Source organism: Oxyura jamaicensis, chromosome 3, assembly GCF_011077185.1.
Source record: "Oxyura jamaicensis isolate SHBP4307 breed ruddy duck chromosome 3, BPBGC_Ojam_1.0, whole genome shotgun sequence".
NCBI classification, from domain to species: Eukaryota; Metazoa; Chordata; class Aves; order Anseriformes; family Anatidae; genus Oxyura; species Oxyura jamaicensis.
In genome coordinates, this window is record NC_048895.1 from 116,252,377 (window position 1) to 116,274,426 (window position 22,050).

The 22,050-nt window shown below is 39.5% G+C and overlaps 1 protein-coding gene across 4 annotated transcripts in view; it reads left to right on the forward strand.

Moving 5' to 3' along the window:
* Nucleotides 1-22,050, forward strand: part of KIF13B (kinesin family member 13B) — a 124,781-nt gene that overhangs the window by 64,292 nt on the left and 38,439 nt on the right. For all 4 annotated transcript variants that reach the window (XM_035322847.1, XM_035322846.1, XM_035322845.1 and 1 more), the window contains exons 12-26: nucleotides 214-324; nucleotides 3,209-3,343; nucleotides 5,270-5,400; nucleotides 6,483-6,569; nucleotides 7,781-7,971; nucleotides 8,814-9,024; nucleotides 10,123-10,285; nucleotides 11,312-11,458; nucleotides 11,948-12,097; nucleotides 12,755-12,883; nucleotides 14,367-14,537; nucleotides 16,505-16,662; nucleotides 18,046-18,178; nucleotides 19,147-19,293; nucleotides 21,862-21,891. In XM_035322847.1, coding sequence (XP_035178738.1) covers nucleotides 214-324; nucleotides 3,209-3,343; nucleotides 5,270-5,400; nucleotides 6,483-6,569; nucleotides 7,781-7,971; nucleotides 8,814-9,024; nucleotides 10,123-10,285; nucleotides 11,312-11,458; nucleotides 11,948-12,097; nucleotides 12,755-12,883; nucleotides 14,367-14,537; nucleotides 16,505-16,662; nucleotides 18,046-18,178; nucleotides 19,147-19,293; nucleotides 21,862-21,891 — 2,094 coding nt within the window. The remainder of the gene's footprint in view (nucleotides 1-213; nucleotides 325-3,208; nucleotides 3,344-5,269; nucleotides 5,401-6,482; nucleotides 6,570-7,780; nucleotides 7,972-8,813; nucleotides 9,025-10,122; nucleotides 10,286-11,311; nucleotides 11,459-11,947; nucleotides 12,098-12,754; nucleotides 12,884-14,366; nucleotides 14,538-16,504; nucleotides 16,663-18,045; nucleotides 18,179-19,146; nucleotides 19,294-21,861; nucleotides 21,892-22,050) is intronic.

Here is a 22,050-nt window from a genome sequence, read left to right on the forward strand (position 1 = left end):
TTTAGCATCTGTACTCGAAACTAATTAAACTAAGTTTTTGATGGATTCTGTGTTTATGTGCAATATGTATTTAAAACAACCCTTTACTTACTGATCAAGTCTGCCTTGTAAAATGAGTAATGATATGTTTCCTTTTTCCCCATCTGTGTGAGAGTGATGTGAAAGAACAAAGCACAGTAAGCTTTCTTGTTTCCTTTGCTTTACTTTCTGCAGGCTATGAAATCACCAGAATTAAAAGAACGGTTGGAGGAATCAGAAAAGTTGATTCAGGAAATGACGGTGACCTGGGAAGAAAAATTAAGAAAAACTGAGGAAATAGCACAGGTTGGCTGCTTTTTTTTTTCTTTTTTTTCCTTTTTATGTTTATAAACAATAGGTTTGTTTCCTTTGTTTGTCAGTTCATAGCGATTGTCTGAATCTCTCCCCACATTTATGGGTAAGTAGGTCAAGCTTACTGCCATTTAGAAAAGCTTCACTTAATTCCTGGGATAGCTGGATGCCTCTCAGATTACAATTCTAGCGACAATAATAAATTGTCATTCTATGCCAGCTGAGAGATTGTTTAAAAAAAATCCTTGGATGAGAGGATTATAGGGATTTTATATTCTTTGGACAGTAAAATTGCTGTTTGTGATGGAAGATGAAGCGTTGAGAGCGTTAAATGCAAGTTTATGTATGGAGTGCCTTAATACTGAAGGCAAAGAGCATTCAGAATATTAAAAAATAGAACTGTTCAGATCTCCTGTGTGTTTTTAATACATCTTACACCGCTATTCAGGACCTCAGAACATAATTGAAATGATGGTTACACTGAAAAATTGTGCAGGTCACCATGATTATTGCATGACACTTCCAATTCTTACCACACAAATGCTGATGTATATATTTGCAGCAGGGAGCTTTGGAGGGAGAGAACTATTGAAAGGTGATGAATAGCTTGTAAGAAAATGAAACCTCTGATACAAAGCCCTTTTGTAGATGACTTGATCAGAATAAGCTGTTGACTTCGGTTTTATATATCCATTGTAAGAAATGCTCCTTCAAATAAGAGGGCTTCCTGGCTTTCAGAGTCGTACCGTGGATTTTCCTCCATGTGTATAAGGGTGAAATTTAATAATAATAATGATAATTTCTGCTCCCACCTTACACAGTAGTGTCAAGGCACAGAAACCCCGAGTGTGCGAGGAGACTGATGAACCAGAGTAACGGGATCAAGGCTACAGAATAAATTCGCCTTGATGCTTGCATACAGCTTCTTGGTTTTGCTCTCTTCTTTGCCTCTAAATTCTTAACCTCATATGATGTTATGGAGGTGGCAGTTTCATGAGCCTTGTAGCTACAGAGGTGATTTTTTTCAGAGGAAGGATGAGGCCTAGTGTTTGTGCAGTACAGGGCTGTATCAGCACCTCTTGGAAGCCAGTGGAAGCAACCTTCTGACATCTGTGGTAAGCTTATGGAATCCCAAGGTTCAAGCGTGTACGTTATGGCCTGTCAAGTGATTTTGTCCCTGGCCAGCCTCCACCGACGTCTGTCTGACAAATTTTAGCAGGGCGGGTGGGTAAGATGGAGAAAATCTTTGAGAAAAGGATGATTCCTCATACAGACTAAGCGCCCCGGAAGAGGCACTTTGTAGAGATGGAGAGTCAATAAGGGCTCAAAGCCCTACAGACAAACTCTGTAAACAGGCACTTTTTCACATTTTCAATGAATATTTGATGAACTTTTAATGTATTTTGAATTCTTAAGTTAATTAACACTAGGTCTTGATCAAAAGTTATCAAACTGGCTCATTTTCTTTAAGCGAATCCTATGAGTTTTAGATCACGGGCCAAGTCCTCCTTTGGGCGACAAACTCTTTATCTTTGATTGTAGATAACAAGGAGTGATGTGAACATCGGAGCCTGGCACTGGTGATTAGAAGAGAGATCTTTGACATCACAGTGCCGTTTTCCTCTGTTCTTTGTTTTGCTCTCTCTCACAGACACACATGAATTTTCCTTACAGGGACGTTGTGTTGGTTCCACAGGGTGTGGGGAGACAGGAAAGAGAAAATCAAGAGGCAGTTCTGCTCGCTATTTGCAATTTTAATCTTGGTTAGAGCTGATAAAACTGATGCTAAATGTAGAATTGTACTTGATAATATGACATAACAAATTTTAAATACAGAGGAAGCTTGAAAGTAAAAATCAGAGCCTTTATAAACTTCCCTGCATTATCCCTATATAAACTCTTTTAAATATTTTTGTAAAGCCTCAGTGTCACAGGTGAAGCTGTTGCAGGCCCCTCATTTTTTTACTTATTTGTTTTACTCTCCCCTGTTTCTACTTCCCTAATAATTCCATGACAGCCCTCCCGTGTTAATTTCTTTTTTATTTTGTTTGCTGTTGTGGTTAGGGAATCTCATTTCACTTTCAGTTTCCATATGATCCGGAGAACAATTCTCAGCATTTCTATCTCAAACTTTTTAATAGAAGAATCCCTTTTCTTTTTTTTCTTTTTTTTTTCTTTTTTTTTCTTTTTTTTTCCTTCTTTTTATTCCCAAGACAGAATTGTTTAATGTTCCTCTTTCACTGCACTAGTCCTCACCCTACCACTTCCCTTTGAAAGATGGACATTTTTGCACAGTAATGCTTTGTTGTTGACTTCTGTGAAGTCCATTGACAAGAACAAAACACCTCCCCAAACGCCACTGCTCTTGTTTAGCAGGAAGTGTTATTTGCATTGCTTAAACAGCAGGTTGTCAGTTTTTTTGTCGTTTTGATTTCTAGGGAATAAAAGATAGACATGGAATTTGGCTTGGCAGAGAGTTGACTTAACTTGTTGGTTTTTAGCTCGAAAGAGAAGATAAAGGGCTGTAGAGATGGCTCTGGAAGCACTTGCTGTTCCAGTGAGGTCACGGAGAAGCTCCCACAGTAGTGCAGTGTGCTGTGCTCAGCTGTGGTCATTTTTCACTAAAAGGATGCAAATAGATGAGCCCATGGCACGTAGCACTCCGAGTCCAGGCGTAGAAGGACCAGAGAAATTACAGATATCCTAATGTAAAACTTGATCAAATGAAGGCTTTTGTATCTAATCATTGCATAAGAAAGAGCTACCTTTTTCAGGAGTAGCTGCCCCTCGTTTTATCTTGTGGTTTTGGGCAGGTAGGAGTGCATTTCTTACCTCAGTCATCAGTCAGCCTAATTTTTTGATGGCTACTCTCTTGCAGGAGCGTCAGAAACAGTTGGAAAGCCTTGGCATATCGCTGCAGTCTTCTGGAATAAAAGTTGGGGATAATAAGTGCTTCCTGGTTAATTTGAACGCAGATCCCGCTCTCAATGAACTTCTGGTGTACTATTTAAAGGTAAAAATAAATATTGATATGTATATACATATTTATTTAACAGAAGTGGAACTCTAATGCCATTGGCATAGGTGTACTTAGAAAATGTTATAAAAAATGAAGCATTCTCTGCTATTCACTGCTTGATTAAAAGTAATAATGAATACAAACTTTTTATTTCAAATTTAATTGTTGCAGAGGAAGGTCTGGGGTTTTTATTTTTAGATATAATTTATATATATATATATATATAAATATATATATATATAAAGAAATTTAGAGATGTTTTCTGTCATAAATTGTCTTCTGTTTTCCAGATTTCACAAGGTTTTACCCAGAAAAGTGATTTATATAAAAATTTGGTCATATCAGTCATCAGCTTGCTTCCACATGTGTAGTCAAAATTGAGAGTACTGACTTCAGTTTATAAAATACATTCTTATTTTTTACGCAGCTCGCCAGGAGTGAAAATCAGTTTCTGTTCTGCCTTAACACTTGTTAAACATGAACTGTGTAACACGGCTTTTGGACTTTGCACCGAAACAACTGGGCAGCTTGTTCTGGTGTAACAGACCTTGCAGATGAGTCAGGGGCAGAATGGGATGCAGATCTTTTTAAGTCACATTTTAAAATACAAGCTCTAAAAATTTAGCAGCACAAAAACTTTGGCAGTCTGAGCTTCATGGTAAATCCTTCTCTTTGAAGTGGTACGTAGCAAGTCTCAAAGCAGCCACAGAATTAGTGATGGGGCCGCAAGATGGGTTTGTTTCAATCTGTCTTCCTATAAAAGAAGATACGTGATCTTCTTTTATATCAGTCATCTTATCATTGTTCCGTGATATCTCAATAAAAGCACAGGAGAAGTTTTCATTGTTTTCTCTGCTAAAAAAAAGACAAAAAGAGCTGAGGTTTAGGGAGAACTGAAGGCGCTTTGCTCGTAGGTGTCCAGAGTGTCACTCAAGCTGCTAAACCAGCTTCAGCACTGACAATTGTTGAAGCAGAACCGACTTTTTGTGGTGTCTGTTGTGATTATATGATTATATGATGATATGACAAGAACACAGTGAAGTCAAAGCCTGTTCAGAAGAGGCCTTAGCCCATCAGTACCGACTGAAAAGTCTCAGGTGGTGCTGTGATACTTTCCCTTTCTAGAGAAAACCCCCTTTGCATGGGATAGGACTTGTGTGTTTCAGTTTATTTTTCCTTTTTCTATAATTTTTCTTTTGTTTTGGATAACGTGAGTTCATTTTGTAGGGAATTATGGTGTAAAAACCCCCTGAGTTTTGAAATTCTTTAGAAAAAATGACTTGCACCCATTTTGCCTAAAATCCTGAAATTAAGCTCTCACTTCTTAGAGTAACTTACCTACATTCTCATTAATACTGAGCTCCAAACGTACTCATTCTTATAAAAGCACTGAATAAGAACTTCATCCCACTTATCTAAACTGTTGTATCTGTTTCTCAACAAATGCTTAGAGGAACCTCAAAAACAAATAGATGAACAAATAGAGTGATTCTTCCTCTGCCAAGCTTCTTGTGCCTTGAGTACTTTGGGGATTTGCAGAGGATAATCTAGATGGAACCTGTGCAATAACCATGGATCTAACCACCACGAACCTGTCTTAATTCCTCTTTAAACTCCTTTATTCTTTTGGCTTCTGCAATGTCCTGAGGCACTGAATTCTGCAATTTAATTATAGGAACTTTTTCATTTTGGGATCTAACTGTTGCCTGTAAAATTTCCTGCATGCTCCTTACTTGTTGGTGTAAGAAATAGCAGGGATTTGTTTGCAACGTTTCATTCTCTTTTTTCCCTTTGCAGAAAGTATTGAACAGCTTTCAAATTTCAGAATTAAATGAGAAGATCTATTCAGAAGGAGAATGGATTAGTTAGAACTAGTGAACGTTTTCAGTCCATTGCTAACACCTGAATTGATTTTCACAGGAGCACACATTAATAGGATCGGACAACTCTCAAGATATCCAGCTATGTGGAATGGGAATTCTTCCTGAACACTGCATTATAGACATCACCCCAGAAGGACAGGTTATGCTAACACCTCAAAAAAATACGAGGTAAAGGAACAAGATACAGTTCTAGCTGTTTAACAGCTGTAGTTTTATCTGGTATTTTACAAGTAGTGGGCAAGAGGGTAACTAAAATGGATGCTTTTCCAGATAGTAAAGGGAAGAAAATTATACCTCTTGTATTCTGCTTCTAGGCTTTGTTTGAGTTATCTACCTTTCTGTTAACTCACATATTTCATCCTAAAGAGGTTTCTTTCAGTAATGACATTAATAGTCTGTTTTCAAAGAGAGGATGAGTAAATTGCATATGCTTTCAGCAAGTCGATGTGCACTGATTTGCAGCTGTGTAGATTTAACTCTATCAAAATCGGAATTAATTTTCTAGGAAATCTGTTGATATGCAAAAAGCAGCTGAAGCATTTGTTGCTTTATTTGATTAAGTAGCAGTACTTGAAAAGCAGATGGTATGTTCAAACTGATCACAAAGTGACATGCATCGTCAGCATCTCCAGTAATTTATTGTTAGGTTCACGGAATTTGAGAATTTCACTTTCATCTTGGTTCATAGTTAATCCTGCTGTGAGCAGGAGCATGGACTAGATGACATCCTGAGATTCCCTTCAAATGTGTTATCCTATTTTGAGTGATCCCATTTTCAGGCTTAATCTATCTCTGACATAAAGTACTTTCTTTATGACTCGAATTAGTTTATTGTCTTAAAGCTTTATGTATAACAAAGTTCTCCAATGCCTTATTCAAATATTTATATTTTGTGTCTGGATTTCAAAGTCGAGTGAAAACTACTTATTTCCCGTGACTTCTCTTTCAGGCCCCTCATTTTTAAGCCCTAATTGTACGCCCCAGACATCGCTGTCATAATATCCATCCAAAAGGAGTGAATCCCATAGAGCTTAAGCAATCAAAAGAAGCTGAGTTTAAGGAGTTTATGAAACAGCACAGAGTAGCTGAGTGAATTTTCTGGGGATATTTTGCCTGTTTGTAATCCATAACCCCATTTTCCTACCTTAACAAGCTACAATAAAGCAAACACTACTGAAATAAAATAAATAAATACAAATTTAAAAAGCTTTCTGTTGGTGGCTTCGTTTTAGCTTGTTGTCTTTTCACAGGACGTTTGTAAATGGTTCTGCTGTTATGGGTCCTATCCAGCTACATCATGGCGACAGAATACTGTGGGGAAACAACCACTTTTTCAGGTACAAAAGATACTAAATAAATTGCAAGTCTGAACCAGCTTTATTATTATTATTATTATGAACAATAAGGTATAAGGAAAAGCAACAATGGAGCACGCAAGCTGCAGGAGGAGGTGATTTCTTTTTACTTTGAGATTATAAAGGCAGTGCTGATGACTGGATGTTCTCGAACGCTGGATGTCATAGCAACTGTGCATAATTTTAATTTCAGAGCAATAGGTTGACGTAACTTATTATGTGTTCAAGGGAAAGTAGTTTTGCTGATGAGGACCTTGCCGTTGCTTATCAGGACTGTTATCTCACAGAGGAGATTTAGTTCTTGAGGTGGTAACACTTTAATTTGGTTCGGTAACTAAGAGTGTTGTGCAATTTGGCATCACGTTAATACTAAGTACCCATGATGAAAATAACATGACGAAAATAACACACCCAGTTAGTTGGAACACACACGTCAGTTCCATGACAAAAATAACACACCCCAGCTTTAGCTTGGATAGGTTGCTTTTCAGATTTAGCAGCTAAGGTGTTAGATATCTGACCGACGTTGTACAGAGATCTGAGCCTTACAAGGTCACTGTGTTCCCCCTTCCTTGGAGTTCCAGACTCCAGCTGCGACCTTCCTGTGTCAGACAGAATCACTGGCAGATGTTTTCGGTGAAGGGCTGCATATGTGAGAGCCTGATCTGAAATGCCTTAAAGATCAGTGGATTTAAAAGATAATTTAAAACATAATTGTTTTCTTTTATGCTCGAAAGAAACATCCTCATAAAAATTGAGATATGATTTCATTATTGCCTCTATCTTATTTATATACTTGGAGTTTAGTTTATATATAAAATACAGAAAACATAAAATACATTATACAGAAGTATATAAGATATATAATACAAATATATATTTCAAAACATTTATTTTTATATTTCATTGCCTCTAAATTCTTTAGCTCTGGGAAGACTGAAAAAATCGTGGATATATAAGCTATATGATTAGTATTTTCAGGTTCTCTGCATTAGTAGAGTGTAATATAAATTAGTTTGCCTTGAAGTCCCTTATTTACTCTGAGGAAAATTTCACTCACAAGATAAACAGATTTCAAAAGGGAAAAGTCGACTTGTTTTGGTAACCTACTTAATTTAAATTGTTTTTTTAAGCAACCCGTTGTTTCAGTGTTGATCAATTAATGGTTTAAACATTTTCCCCTACTTCTGAAGGTTGAATTTGCCAAAGAAGAAAAAGAAGCCGGATCATGAGGATGAGGAACGAGACAACTCTATGAAGTACAGTAACAGTGCTGAGCAGCTGGATGTGGATGGAGACAATTCCAGTGAAGTGTCTAGCGAGATTAACTTCAGCTATGAATATGCCCAGATGGAAGTCACTATGAAGGCACTTGGTAGTAATGGTAAGAAGCAACCAAAAAATACTGGAAATATGTACAGAATATGAGGTTACACTTTCAGGGACTCTTTACCACATGCTCTTTTCCTTGTACCTTCTGCCTGCTGGAGAATTCTTCTTGTGAATGACTCATCGTGGCCATTTTTGCACTGGAGGGGAAAAACACCACTGCAGAGTGTTTTGTTTGGCAGTTCTTGTTGAGGAAAACTGGAATGCTGATCGAACGGCAGCCTCAAATCAGGGTGTTTTCACTTCACTGTTTATTTTTCTTGTGTTATGTCTCGCTCAGGCATTAAATGTTGTGATTTCTGTCTCTGAAACCACATTCTTTATTTTTTGTGGTCTTACACAGCTGCTCCAGAATGGCTTTATTTTGGGATGCAGGAGGAAGTTTTTTTTCAGTCTGGTCTTTCCCTTTTCAAAATTCTCTTAAATCATTCATCCAACGTGTTCTGGCAATGTTTTGTTTATTTTGCTTCATGTTCAACAACATTTTTTAAATATGCCTTGCAACAAAAACATACTCTCTTCTTCCTCGTATGTGATATAGTGCTATGTTTACTGTCTAGGACATTCTTCACCATGGATCTCAGTGGGCCATTGCAGCCTCTAAAAAGGACCACTGTAGATCTAGATTGGGGAAGCAAAGTACTGAAATACAGTAATTTGTACCTTGTCCAAAGTCATACAGAATATTTGTAGCAGAACCTGTAAAAGAGTTCATATTTCTAAGTCCCCACCCTCTGCCACATATTCATGACATGACTTTTCCCATTTAATGTTATGCTTGCTAAGTATTTGACCCCACAGAAGTACTAGCTCCTTCATTTTTCAACATCTGCCTAGATCCAATGCAGTCCATCTTGCAAAGTCTGGAGCAGCAACACGAAGAGGAGAAGAGATCTGCACTTGAACGACAGAGACTGATGTATGAACACGAACTGGAGCAATTGCGAAGGCGGTTGTCACCGGAGAAGCAGCATTTCCGCAGCATGGACAGGTTCTCCTTTCATTCTCCCAGTGCTCAGCAGCGTTTACGACAATGGGCGGAGGAGAGGTGGGTGATCAAGTCTGACTATCAGGAGTGTTCATTTAAAGTTCTTTAGTGCCAGTCAATTTTGCAGGATTTAAAATGCATTGCACACCTCTTCCAGCTTTCTGAGAAGTCTCCTTCGGGATGCTGGGGAGGACCGAGTGAAAACACTAATCTAAACCCCATCAGACCGTTAATTCTGGGGAAGATGAGAAAGGAGGAGTGTCTGTTTTGTTGTAACGGAGAAACTCTGTCCTCACCAGCATTAAATATGAGTCTCTTCTGTGGATTCATGACAGCTGTTGGAAGGTTGTTTTTCCTTCTGACTTGTATCCATAGGTCTGACCTGGGCAGGTTCTGGCAGCCAGAAGAGTACAGAAAGAAAAGGGAATAAAGGAATGGTAAAGGAATTTGATCCAGGGCACTGCAAGAACTGTGTAACAACCACAGAGGGGCCACACTCCTCTCCTTCTTCCTAGAAAATTGCACTGAGGGGTAATTTTTTCTGCCTCTAAGTGGTCTTTGCCAGTATTACTGTCAAAAAGAGCAGCTGCAGGAGGAAGATTAAACTCTCCCTAAAACAAGGAGCATGGCAAAGATGTTGTAATGAGAAAACAGAAATCCAATTTAAATAGCTTAAGAAGCATCTTCTGAAATAGAAAATACTTGAGGCAGTCTAACAAGGTGTTAGCTGTCTGTTTGGAACATTTTGTGGTCCCAGATTCCTGCACTGCACAGTTGTCTCTCTGATGCGCTTGTCTGGGAGGCCAGTGAGCAAGTGGGTCATGGGCTTTAAATAAATCTTTCTCTGTAAGATGGAACATCCACATCTGTGGTGGGAAAACTCTGGAATAAACCACATAAGCGCTGACTGTTCAGCAGATGCATGGAGAAGTCTCTAAAGCTGGCAATATGCTAATGTTCATACTAGTAAATTCATACAGATAATCTTTTTTTCCCCAGAGGAAATGCAATTTAATTTGTTGGATTTGTGTGTTAAACAGCTGAATGTTGACTCCTTCACTGTCAAGTGCTATTGTGCTTCGCATTCAATTTCAGTACCTAAATGCCATGATTTTTTCCTGTCTCCCCTCCTCCCCCCAACAAATTGCCTTCTTTTAGAGAGGAAATGTTGACCCACAGCCTGAGAAAGCTGCGAGAGCAGATTGTTAAAGCCAATTTGTATGTGAGAGAAGCCAATTTTATTGGAGAGGAATTGGACAAGAGAACAGAGTATAAAGTCACCCTCCAGATCCCAGCTTCCAGCCTTAATGCTAACAGTAAGGTAATGTAGCCGTGATGGAACGAAATCATTGCTCACGAAGTTTACCCCTCAGAGTTCATACCTGTCTTGTTCTGACTCTGATGATCCAGACAATTTGCCATTGTATTCACCTGCGTTAAACATGGCTGAGTTAGCGCTAGCTACATTTTTATCTTATTTAGTTACTATGGAAGTGTTATAATATGCTAATTTCCTGGTAAATGCTACAGTGCAAGACCTTTCCACTGATGCTGAAGTTTTGCTCATTTGCTTCTGTTGCAGAGTGATAAAATCCTTGTAGATTAGGTAACACCTACCTCACCTGTTTGCCATCGCTTGATAGGCATTTGCCTTTCCATCATGCTAGCGAGGTGAGAAAATGCTGTCGTCCCCATTGTACAGGGAGAAGCTGGAGCAGAGAGGATTTGGATGGTTTCTTCCAGACATCTTAGAAATTTTGAAAGGAGGGAACTGAACCCAGACTTCCCTGTTTCAAGCGGGCTACCTAAGTTGTCTTACCCTTTCTGTTCTTGAGGTCAGCTCAAAATCTTAGTGCTAGTAAAGCTGTCAGTAGTACAGTAGATGTATTTTATCCCAGGACTAGAATTCTTAGCAGTTGCTTTAGAAATGTCTCTCGTTTACTTGTTTTTCTTGCAGTCTTCTGGCACCTCTAGAAACAAGATGGTAAAGCGTATTAAGCGTTTGCAGGAGTTGAACAGGTGCAGAGTACTAACCTTATCTAGAACTCTAAGCTGCTGTAAATTGAGAATGTGTGTGAAATGCTTAAATGTTCCTATTTATAACACGTATGTGAGGTGAGGATCCGCGGAAACTACTGCCCGTGGGAGGAGATGCTGCAGTTAAACAGAACGTGAATGTACTGTGACAGCCAAACAATCTGTCAAGCTTGCTTTGTTGATTAAGCCGGAATAATAGTAATAAAAAACCCAACTATTTGCAGAGATGCCCCGAGTTTTCAGTTGCTCTAAAACTATTTTTCGTTGTTGTGACACAGGTTCTGCATTAATGCCTTTACTTGTTTCTCAGAGAGGTGCAATTCTCAGTGAGCCTGCCATTCAGGTGAGAAGGAAAGGGAAAGGCAAACAGATTTGGTCACTGGAGAAGCTGGAGAATCGCCTAGTAGATATGAGGGATCTTTACCAGGAGTGGAAAGACTGTGAGGAAGACAACCCAGTAAGTAAAAATTACTCCAGTTACATGCCAGTTGAAATACATTCCTGTTACTTTTTTTTTGTTTAAGTAGATGTGAGAAAGTCTTCTGGTTCAGGAGGTGGTGGAGAGAGGGAGGGAAAAGACAAAGAAGTGACAGTTTTCCTGAGGCTTTGTTTTTCCAGAAGCAATCTTCAGTATCCCATCAACCCTTATCTCGCCACTTCGATGCTTGTTTGCACACATAGTTCAGTGCAGTAAGTAAACACAGTAGGAGTTGGGGTTCAGGCTGACTTCTCTGGATCTGACACTGTTAAAAAAAAAAAAAAAGAGAACTTGCTGAGGACAGGCCTTCTGCTCCATACAAAGTAAAAATCAAGTTTCCATTCTTCTTGTGACTTAACCTGGCCTCTTGCGTGTGCCCCTTTTTCTTTTGTTAGGCTAGTTCTGTGACACTTTGAAAACTATTGTGAAAAGTTTGTTTTTCTTACATTATTCTGAATTTGGTTGAAGGTGATGAGAGCTTACTTCAGACGAGCCGATCCCTTCTATGATGAACAGGAGAACCACAGCCTTATTGGAGTAGCCAACGTTTTTCTTGAGTGCCTGTTCTACGATGTGAAGTTACAATATGCTGTTCCAATCATCAATCAGAAGGGAGAGGTTTGTTATTCTTCTTTAATCTGTCCTTACTAAACTGTTTAATTACAGCCTGTGGATCAGTAAATGATAAATATTTTCCAGTTTCTTGTGCTACCAATCTGGGATTGTGCAAAACCCACAATACCTTACTAGAGACTTAGAGACTTATGCTCCAAATCTCAGTGTAGTGCCTGTGAAAGGAGAAAGCTTCATGTGTACCATCCTAAGTGAAGCAGCCCAAAACACTTGGTAGAACCAGCGTGAGATAAGAGCTCTACTGCCTTTCACTGACTGTCATCAACTATAGACTCTTAAATGCTGTAAGAAAAAATTCAAAGGCAGCTAGAGCATACATACTCCGTGCATTCTGTCTCATGTGCACTTTGCAGACTGATGGGACAGTGAGTGAGACTGCGGAATGCTGTTCCCAAAGTCACTCTAGTGGCTGATTTTTTTAAAAAATTTATTTTTAAATGCTTTTGCAACAAAGGCTCTTCAGTCTTTGCTCCAAGCATTCTTAGCCTGGCTGCATTTCTTAGTGCAACAAATGCATAGCGCAAGACGTTAGGAAGGAAGAAAATATCTGCTGACAGGCAGCAGTAGCTGTAGTTATCTGAAAAGGGTTGAATATGTCACTGTTCTCTGGCAAACAAATAATTTGCACTCCTTTTTCATCAGGTATCCGGACGTCTCCATGTTGAAGTTGTTCGGGTGAGTGGAGAGATAGACGACAGGTTGGTTGGAGGTGAGGATAGTCCAGAGAATTCCAATGAAAATGACACTCAGGAGAGAAAACTTGTCTGCAGGGTGAGTTCCAGATATATCCCAGCCTCGTGAGTAACCTTCTCCCTTTTCATCCCATCTTAAAATAAAGAAGTCCCTGGTGTATTGGCTTCTGGACGTTAGGTACCTCTTTGTAACCTAGTGTGCAATATTAATTTCCAGTATTCGGCTACACAGGCAGAGTCCTGACTCTGAACTTGTTGGTAGACTACATAAAACTGTAGTGATGGTTCAGGATTTTAAAATTAAATAACAATAATAACAAAAAGCTGTGCCTTAGTGGCATGCACAGAGCTTAGTACTTTGGCTGTATTTGTTTTCATGGCCTTTTGTTATGTCTTGGGGCCCAGCATTTGTCCTGAAGCACTGCTGTGTGGTCTTTTCTCATAATATTTTGTTTCTTAAGTGGCTGAAATAATGCAAGAGAACTAGATGTTTTTTGTTCCCTTTCAGTCTCCGTGATTTTTTTTTTTAAGTCTGCAAAGTATTCATTAAACTATATTTATATGCACACAGTCTTACCCCAGACAGTTATCTTGTATTCTTAGAAAACATGGAAGACTTGTGTACCAGGACTGGAGCTGCAATATCTAAATCAAAAGCAGTCAGGGAATCTGATGAACTCCCTTCGTTCTGTCAATGTCTCTCTGTCTTATATTTTGTGAAATATATACAGATGTGTTTATTAATAATAAACAGGGAATTAGCAAGAAGGATCTACTACAAATTCCGAGTGGTAGTAAAATGCAAAGCAGGCCAAGCTCCAAACAAAACAAAAAAGGGAGGCAAAAAGCACTAGAGGGAGTAAAACCTAAACTTTGTTGGCTTCTGGACAGTACAAACAATTTGAGGGTAACAGTGCTTTTTTTTCCACTTGTTATCCTGGCCAGTAGAGCCCCACGTGCTTACAAGCAACACTGAGGGTCATGAGTGTGCCTTACCAGAGGAGTCTAACACACATGGTCTTAGTATGACAAATGCAGAATAGAAAAGTATTAAATTAAATGTTGTTAATATGGTTGTTAAAATGTTGTTAAAAAAGGAGGACTTTAGTGTTTTTGCATCTATTTTTATGTTACTTTTAGCATCACCTAAGGACAAGTAGCATCTTCAGATAAGGAATTCGCAGAATAAAGGAGCCAACTTGGTAGAAGAATGTGATTTTTCTTATTAAGTTATAATGTTCAGTGCATCTCTCCATTAAAAGTAAACAAAATGGTTTAGTGTGTTTGTAAAATTCATCCCGCTGGTTTTTATTCCCAAGAAATTTGTGCTTGGTGACATCTAGTGGCGATTTTCAACTGGTGCACTCAACATTTTTTCTCTCGTGTATATCAATGCAGAAATGCACTACTTGTAAAGCTTTTATTTTTTCCCCATTTTTTTCTCAGTTATCCTTTGTAGGGGAACAGAAAGACATTGTTCTAATAAAGGAGCTTTTTAAATCTATGAATACAATTTAATACTGATGAACAAGTTTGTTTCCTTTGCTTCTCGTCTCCTCTAGATCAAAATACTTCAGGCAACAGGTTTGCCCCAGCACCTCTCCAACTTTGTGTTCTGCAAGTACACGTTCTGGGATCAGCTGGAGCCAGTTAACGTTGCACCCGAGGTGGATCCTTCCTTATCTCCCATCAGCAAGGAGCCGCGGTGCATGGTTGTCTTCGATCACTGCAACGTAATTTTTTTTTTCTATTCTATATTTTCTATTTTATGTATTTCTTTTTTTTCTGTTTTCTATTTTATTAATGAAACTGTAGCAGGCAAAGCAGATTCCTGCTTGCGTAACGCAATTGCTTATTTGCTCTCATTGTTATGCTTCCTGGGGCTGATAGCATAATGGCATTTTAGTAAGAACTTGAAACCTCTTTAGAAACCTTGGACTGTACAGTTCACTTGTACAAAAATCACTGAAGATGATGAAGGGGATTAATCATAGAATCATAGAATCATAGAATATCCTGAGTTGGAAGGGACCCTTAAGGATCATCAAGTCCAACTCTTGACACCGCACAGGTCTACCCAAAAGTTCAGACCATGTGACTAAGTGCACAGTCCAATCTCTTCTTAAATTCAGACAGGCTCGGTGCAGTGACCACTTCCCTGGGGAGCCTGTTCCAGTGTGCAACCACCCTCTCTGTGAAGAACCCCCTCCTGACGTCCAGCCTAAATTTCCCCTGCCTCAGCTTAACCCCGTTCCCGTGGGTCCTGTCACTAGTGTTAATGGAGAAAAGGTCTCCTGCCTCTTGACAACCCCTTACGAGGAAGTTGTAGACTGCGATGAGGTCTCCCCTCAGCCTCCTCTTCTCCAGGCTGAACAGGCCCAGTGACCTCAGCCGTTCCTCGTACGTCTTCCCCTCCAGGCCTTTCACCATCTTCGTAGCCCTCCTCTGGACACTCTCCAACAGTTTCATGTCCTTTTTATACTGTGGTGCCCAGAACTGCACACAGTACTCGAGGTGAGGCCGCACCAGCGCAGAGTAGAGCGGGACAATCACCTCCCTTGACCTACTAGCGATGCCGTTCTTGATGCACCCCAGGATACGATTGGCCCTCCTGGCTGCCAGGGCACACTGCTGGCTCATATTCAACTTGCTGTCTACCACGACCCCCAGATCCCTCTCTTCTAGGCTGCTCTCCAGCGTCTCATCGCCCAGTCTGTACGTGCAGCCAGGGTTTCCCCGTCCCAGGTGCAGGACCCGGCACTTGCTCTTATTGAACTTCATGCGGTTGGTGATCGCCCAGCTCTCCAACCTGTCCAGATCCCTCTGCAAGGCCTTTACGCCCTCATTTGAGTCCACAACTCCTCCAAGTTTGGTGTCATCAGCAAACTTGCTCAAAATACCCTCTATTCCTACATCCAGATCATTTATAAAAATATTGAAAAGTACCGGCCCTAAAATGGAGCCTTGAGGGACCCCACTGGTGACCGCCCGAATGAAAGAAAGCAGTCTGTTGGGCAAAGAGTTAGTTTACTCAGTACTCTCAGCTGAGAGTGAATGGAAGTGTGATATCCATCTGAGTGTATTTTATAGCCGTATCTGACTGCTTACTCTGCACTGACGTCAGCAAAGAGAAACGAGCAGTTCTGGGACACGATACCCCTCATCCTAATGTAGATGTTGAAGTTAGGTCAGGTATCTTAGAACAGGATGTTTTTTTCTTGTGACTTTAGAACAACTAAATAAGTGGAGACATCTTCAATAGAGATGTCAAAAGTCAGGTTAGATGAATCCCAGGCAATCATGAGTTCTCATCTTATTCTTCCTCTCATCTGTTACTACACTGAGCAGTTTACTCCACTTATTTGTAAAGTAGATATAATACCTTCTGATGAGTTTTGAATTTGATCCTAAATATTAGAATATTTTCTTATATTTTATTTATTTTTAAGATTTTATATTTTATTTATTTATTTTTAAGACTTGGAACAGCATGTGGTCATTTTTCAGCTGGTTACAGACTTTGATTTTCAGCCAGTTTTTTTGCCTTGCATCCTGATTCTGCAAATGGAGATGACAGTTCTTCCCTTCTTCTATCTTGTGTCTTGGGCACTACATCCTTATATTAAAGTCAAGGCAGAAAGTCTCTAAGCCTAAGCCAGTGTTGTGTGGTCACAGTCATTAACCGATTTGTCGCTTGCAGGAGTTTTCTGTAAATATTTCTGAAGACTTCATGGAACATCTGTATGATGGTGCTTTGGCAATTGAAGTATATGGGCACAAGCAGAGTGGTGACCGGAAAAATCCGACCCTGTGGGATCTGGGAATAATTCAAGCCAAAACACGAAGCCTTCGTGACAGGTAAATACAGAAAGTAGGTCATGGGTTTAAAATTCTGAAGATCTCGGTCCGAAGGGCCTAATTTTGAAGCAGTTTGTGGTAAGTAGTCAAATTTTGAACTGAAGAAAACGGAGCAGGCGTGTGAGACTATGTCTGTTAGACTATTATAAATAGAGTATTGGGAAAATGCTATCAGATGTGTCAATAAGTTTTTAAAAAAGTAAAAGAGGAGAAATGCTCATCCGTGTTTCAAATTAAAAGTGGTAAAACTCAAAAGATCTGAAAGTCCCCTTTTTTTAGGCAAACCCATGCACGTTAGTAGTGGTTTTAGGAAGGAGCAGAAAATAGCAAGCTGATTATTTTCTGTTAAATTGTTATGCTGGCCTGAGTCAGGTAGAGCTATCAAGTCTAAACCAGCAAGATGGTTGTTCTGACTGTACGATTCAAGGTCAGACTCCTGTTCGTTCTTGGCCGTGAAGCATTATCACTGTAATACTTCCATTGGAAGGGCTGTATTACTAATTACTTTAGCTGGAGTAAATATACAACAGTAGAGTAATTCAGGCTGAAGGGGGCTGTTTTTCTGCTTGCAGCCATTTGTCATCCCCAAAGTAAGCTTAGTAGTATTTTCTTAAATGTGAGTCGTTTTGCCTCTCCTATTTTAGAAGACAGCTCTGCCCCTTAATTTATTGGCAGTTATTGCTCTTTTTATTTCCAGCCTAAGACTGTGTTGAACATATTGAGTATTAAGCCATATATGGAGAAATTTAAATGAAAAAAATCAGGAAAATATGGCAAACGGAAGCTAGAAAAGGGGTGTTATAAAATAGTGAGTTACGTTTGGTAGCTGAGTAGTACCTCTTTCCCTCTTAATTTTGAGCTACTAAAAAGTGTCCATAAGAATTTAAGCTCTTGGAAAAATTCGAGAGAAGCCAGTAGTATGATGAAATTCAGGAAGGTGCTTTCAATCTTGAAAGCTTGTGAAACGATGCCATTTTTTCATTCCGCTGTCCTCTGTATGGATTTGATTTTACCGACAACACCGGCCTTCTGTGGCAGTAGTTGAGACCAGAGCTTAAATATTAAAATCTAGTGGAATTGTCTTTTATATTACAACTAAGAAAAGGCTTATTTCCGATGTTTGACTACAAGGGTTGCCAGTAAAATTTATAACCACTGCACAACTAATAACCCTGGGTGGTCACGAATGGCATCTACAGAGACGTGTTCTTTCACTTCTTCCATCTAAAGTCTGGGCCACTGATTGGCTTTTTCTTCCCTTCTCTCCTTTTTCTTCCCTTCTCTCCTTTTTCTTCCCTTCTCTCCTTTTTCTTTCCTTCTCTCCTTTTCTTTTGGTTTAAAAAAGGAAAAGACAAAAGAAACAGCATTTGATGTGTTTTGCAGGTGGAGTGAAGTAACCCGAAAGGTCGAACTCTGGGTTCAAATTCTAGAGCTGAATGAGAATGGGGAGTACTGCCCGGTTGAGGTGACTCCTGCCAAGGATGTATGCACAGGAGGCATCTTTCAGCTCAGACAGGTACAGTGGCATGTGCGGGATTTCAGCTGTGAAAAGAGTCTGCAGGAAGCTTAAGAAGCTTCTGTTTTTTTTTATGGCAGAGGGATGGTGTCCAAGGAACTGCCAAGCTTAGACACAAAATATGATCTTGTCTCTGTGTTTAGTGAAACTCCCAGTGTGCACAAATTCTCAAGTAAAAATGATCAAAGGGCTACCTGTAATCCTTTTACTATGTTCTGTTACCTGGTCTTTGTTGGTGTCTGGTAGAAACTGAACTTTTTTTTTTTTTTTTTTTTAAGAGGTCCAGAAATCCCCCTTCTTTGATCTTTGCAGCCAACTACTCCTTTTTTTTTCCTTTGAATTCTACAGGCATTAAATTGTTAATGCTTAACTGAGCACTTAACATTTTCAGTGACAAGTTATTGCCAAGATAACACTCAGAATTAGTAAAGGTTAGATACAGGCTGCACCTCTGAACTCCTCAACTCCTTTGATTTTTTTTTCCTATGGATTTTCCTAAGGAGCAGTTACTTTGCTGCATTGATAGCATCAGCAGGTGGGTAAGAATTTTCAGTCAAGGAAACCAGAGCCAGGAAAAGTTCTCTTAAACAGCTCCTGTAGCTCACCACGTTATTTTATTTCCTCTTCTGTAGGGAGGAGATCCTATTCTCAGTCTTCAGAAGTGCTAAAAATACAGTCCTCTAATTGTATGTTTTGAAAATCCTCTAGAAAAATTAAACTGAGCTGCTGAATGCTGATTTTTTTTCCCATAATCACCTAAATCCTGTGAACATAAATTCTTTCAACAGAAGGTGTATCTCTCGGGTACTGGGTCATTGAAACTGCAGTACTCACCACTTTGTTCTTCACATGATAATAAAATGTTGCTTGCAAATGACTGCCAGTAGAGGTCTCTCTGTCATCAAGCTTTCACCATTTCATACCTTTTCTTTTCCCCCTTAAGTATTTCAAGTTGTTTTTTTGGGCAGGGACAATCTCGAAGAATTCAGGTTGAAGTGAGATCTGTACAGGAATCCGGGACCTTGCCACTGATGGAGGAATCGATTCTATCTGTGGGAATTGGTTGTGTTCAAATAAAACATGCCAAGTCACAAAAAGTGCCTGAAAATTATCAGGTAAGTCTGAATATTTCTTATCAGCAACCCATATTTCCAAGTCATATGAATCCATGAAATGATGTCCCAAGTTCACTGCAATTGGAAACAACTTCATTGGTTTCAGGTTTTTGGATTATTTGAGTCAAGTAGGAGGATGATGAGAGGAGGGCGGTACCGAACCCGCTATGTAAGCATGTAAAGCAACAAGAAAATTGTCAAAATCGCTTTGATGGTGGTGTTATGGATTTATGCAGCATAGTCTAAATCCAAATCTTTCATCAAGTGTTGTGGAAGATCTTCCTCTTAATCTAAAATCATTTTCCATAGCAAAAAAATAATATTTGTAATGCTGTCTTCTTTGTCTCTTCTGGGGTGTTTCCTATCCTTAAAAGCAGCATGGCTTTCGCACACCATTCAAAGAAGAAAAGAAAAAAGCCCAAATTCCTAAAATTCTTTTGGAGTTTGTCCAGTAGATTTTGCTTCAGATATTACATAGAGCAGTGATTTTAAGTAAGTATTGAAGTTACAGTGAATCAATGGAACATATATTCAAATAGTGTGCTGTTACAGACATCAGAATTGTGCCGGCCCATATTATAAGCTGGCCATTTTCTGATGACCTCAGAAGCACTGCATCTCATCGTAAAGTGCGAGTTTATTGATCTGGTTGTAGGGAGCACGCTTGACCTGGTGCTTATCTGATGGCGTATGATGACGGCACATTGGCTCACTTGCCCTGTTTTAGAAACTTGTCTTCTTGTGGTGCTCCTAGCTGTCCCTAGTGCAGTGCTACTTCTTCCCTAGCAGCTAAATTAAATAAAATTCAGTCACTCAGAGCTAGCAAGCCAAAATCTAGTGCAACAGAACAATCAAGTCTTCGGATTTGCTTGATTAGCTGCCCTGCTTGAGGTAAGGCCAGCTAAATGCCAAGTAGATTTTGGGACAGCTCTCCATAATGCTTACCCTGTTGACAGAGTATGATCCAATGTGTGTCTGCTCCTCCTTTTTGCTGAACCAGAATTGCTTTTCCCTTTGTGAGGTTTGAAGTAGTTGGCTTTTTGTTGTCTCCTAACCTCAGAAATCCCTTGCCTCTTGTGTGTTAGGGTTGTATAAAAGGGAATTTTTTCCATCTTTGCAGAAATCTCTCTTCTCTGCAGTATCCTAGGCAGATTATTGCTTTTATTTCCCTTTATGCCTATGATTGTGACTCTGCCTGCAAGTTTCCTAGCTGCCCTCCCATCACAGCAGTTCCTGATACCCATGTCCTGTACAGCAAGGATTTATTTTTTTTCTTTCCTACTTCTGAACTGAGCAAATTTTTTAAGAAACTCTTCTCTCCTGAGGCAGAATGATGATTATTTCTGGCAAATTTGACTTGAAAGCTGTGACTGTTATGCACCCAACACGTACACACGCCACTTACCCAGTTTTATAAGGGAATGAGTCCCAGGTGAGCATCCTGTCTGTCTCACCCTGTTTCTTCCCCATTGAACTTCTGAGCTGTTGGCCAGTCTCAACCGTATCAGGCGGAGCTGGCAGTGCACATAATAGTAAATTCTTTCAAGAAGAAAGACTTAAGCTGCCCTTGAGGGAGAGACTGAGCTCTCTCTGATACTGATAACCCACATGGGAAAGAGCTATTGAAAAACATGTTTTATTAGTTCTGCTGCTTACAATAGCCCTCCGACTCGAACATCTGGATTTTTAGTCCCCTTATTAGCATTTCTTTATCTCAAGTCAATCACTATCTGTGGAATGTGAAAGATTTTCTAAAGGACTTGAACTAAGAAAATGCCTCTTTCTATATGGCTTTTTAATTTTAGCTTAGCTAAGTTTTTGCTTTCATTACAAAGATACAAAAGTAGGCTCCAGTGGCTTGTTATTACTTAAAGAGATGAGTAATCGCTCAGGATTGGAGTCCTTGCTGCTTTCCCATTCTCTGTGCGGGAGTGGCAGTTGTGCTGCTCTCGGTGCGAATGGTTCTGATGCATGTCGAGACCAAAAGGTGGTGTCTCCCATCAGAAAATAATGAAAATCAAAACATCTAAGGTTTCACATTGTGGCCGCTGGTGTGGCAGACAGTGATTCTACCTCCCTAGCAATTGGCTTAAATGTTTACATTTTCCTCCTCTAAATGCTACGGCAAATTTGCCTTGAATCCTTTGTGTTAGACTTTGATTTCCAGTGATTTCCAACATAAATATTTAACTTTTGCAGGTAAAACAGCAGATTTTTACGTTCCTGTCCAGGATCAACAGGTTTCAAGTTGTTTCACTTTACCACCTCTCTCTTTCTTAGGGTAATTTAAATATTCCACTTTCTTCCAATTATGATAAAGCCTAATAACTTTATTTCTGTGAAATTCTTCACTTATTTTTCAGTTGGATTGGTTTAGTTTGTGTTTAGACCAGCAGATAGCAGCAAATCTTTGGGATGTCGCTGTGTTTTAATTCTATGGCCTCGCCACTGCTAAGCTCTGACTTTTACAGCAGACTGCCAATATTGCTTAAAATAGCAGCACTTTTTCATTAAATGTTTCCTGCTGTCAAAAAAATTAATGGCACGATTTTGCATCTTTTGGCCTAGGAAGAAGAGGATGAAATGGACAGTTACCAGGTAAAAATAATTTCTTATTACAAATTCAGACATTCTCAGTATAAGACGTTAGAAGAGGAACAGGATTTTATCTTTGCTTTGTCTTTGCCGCATGTAAAGAGCCTGTCCTCTGAAGAGGCTAAAAACTTGAGAATTGCGTATATCGTTATGCTACAAAGC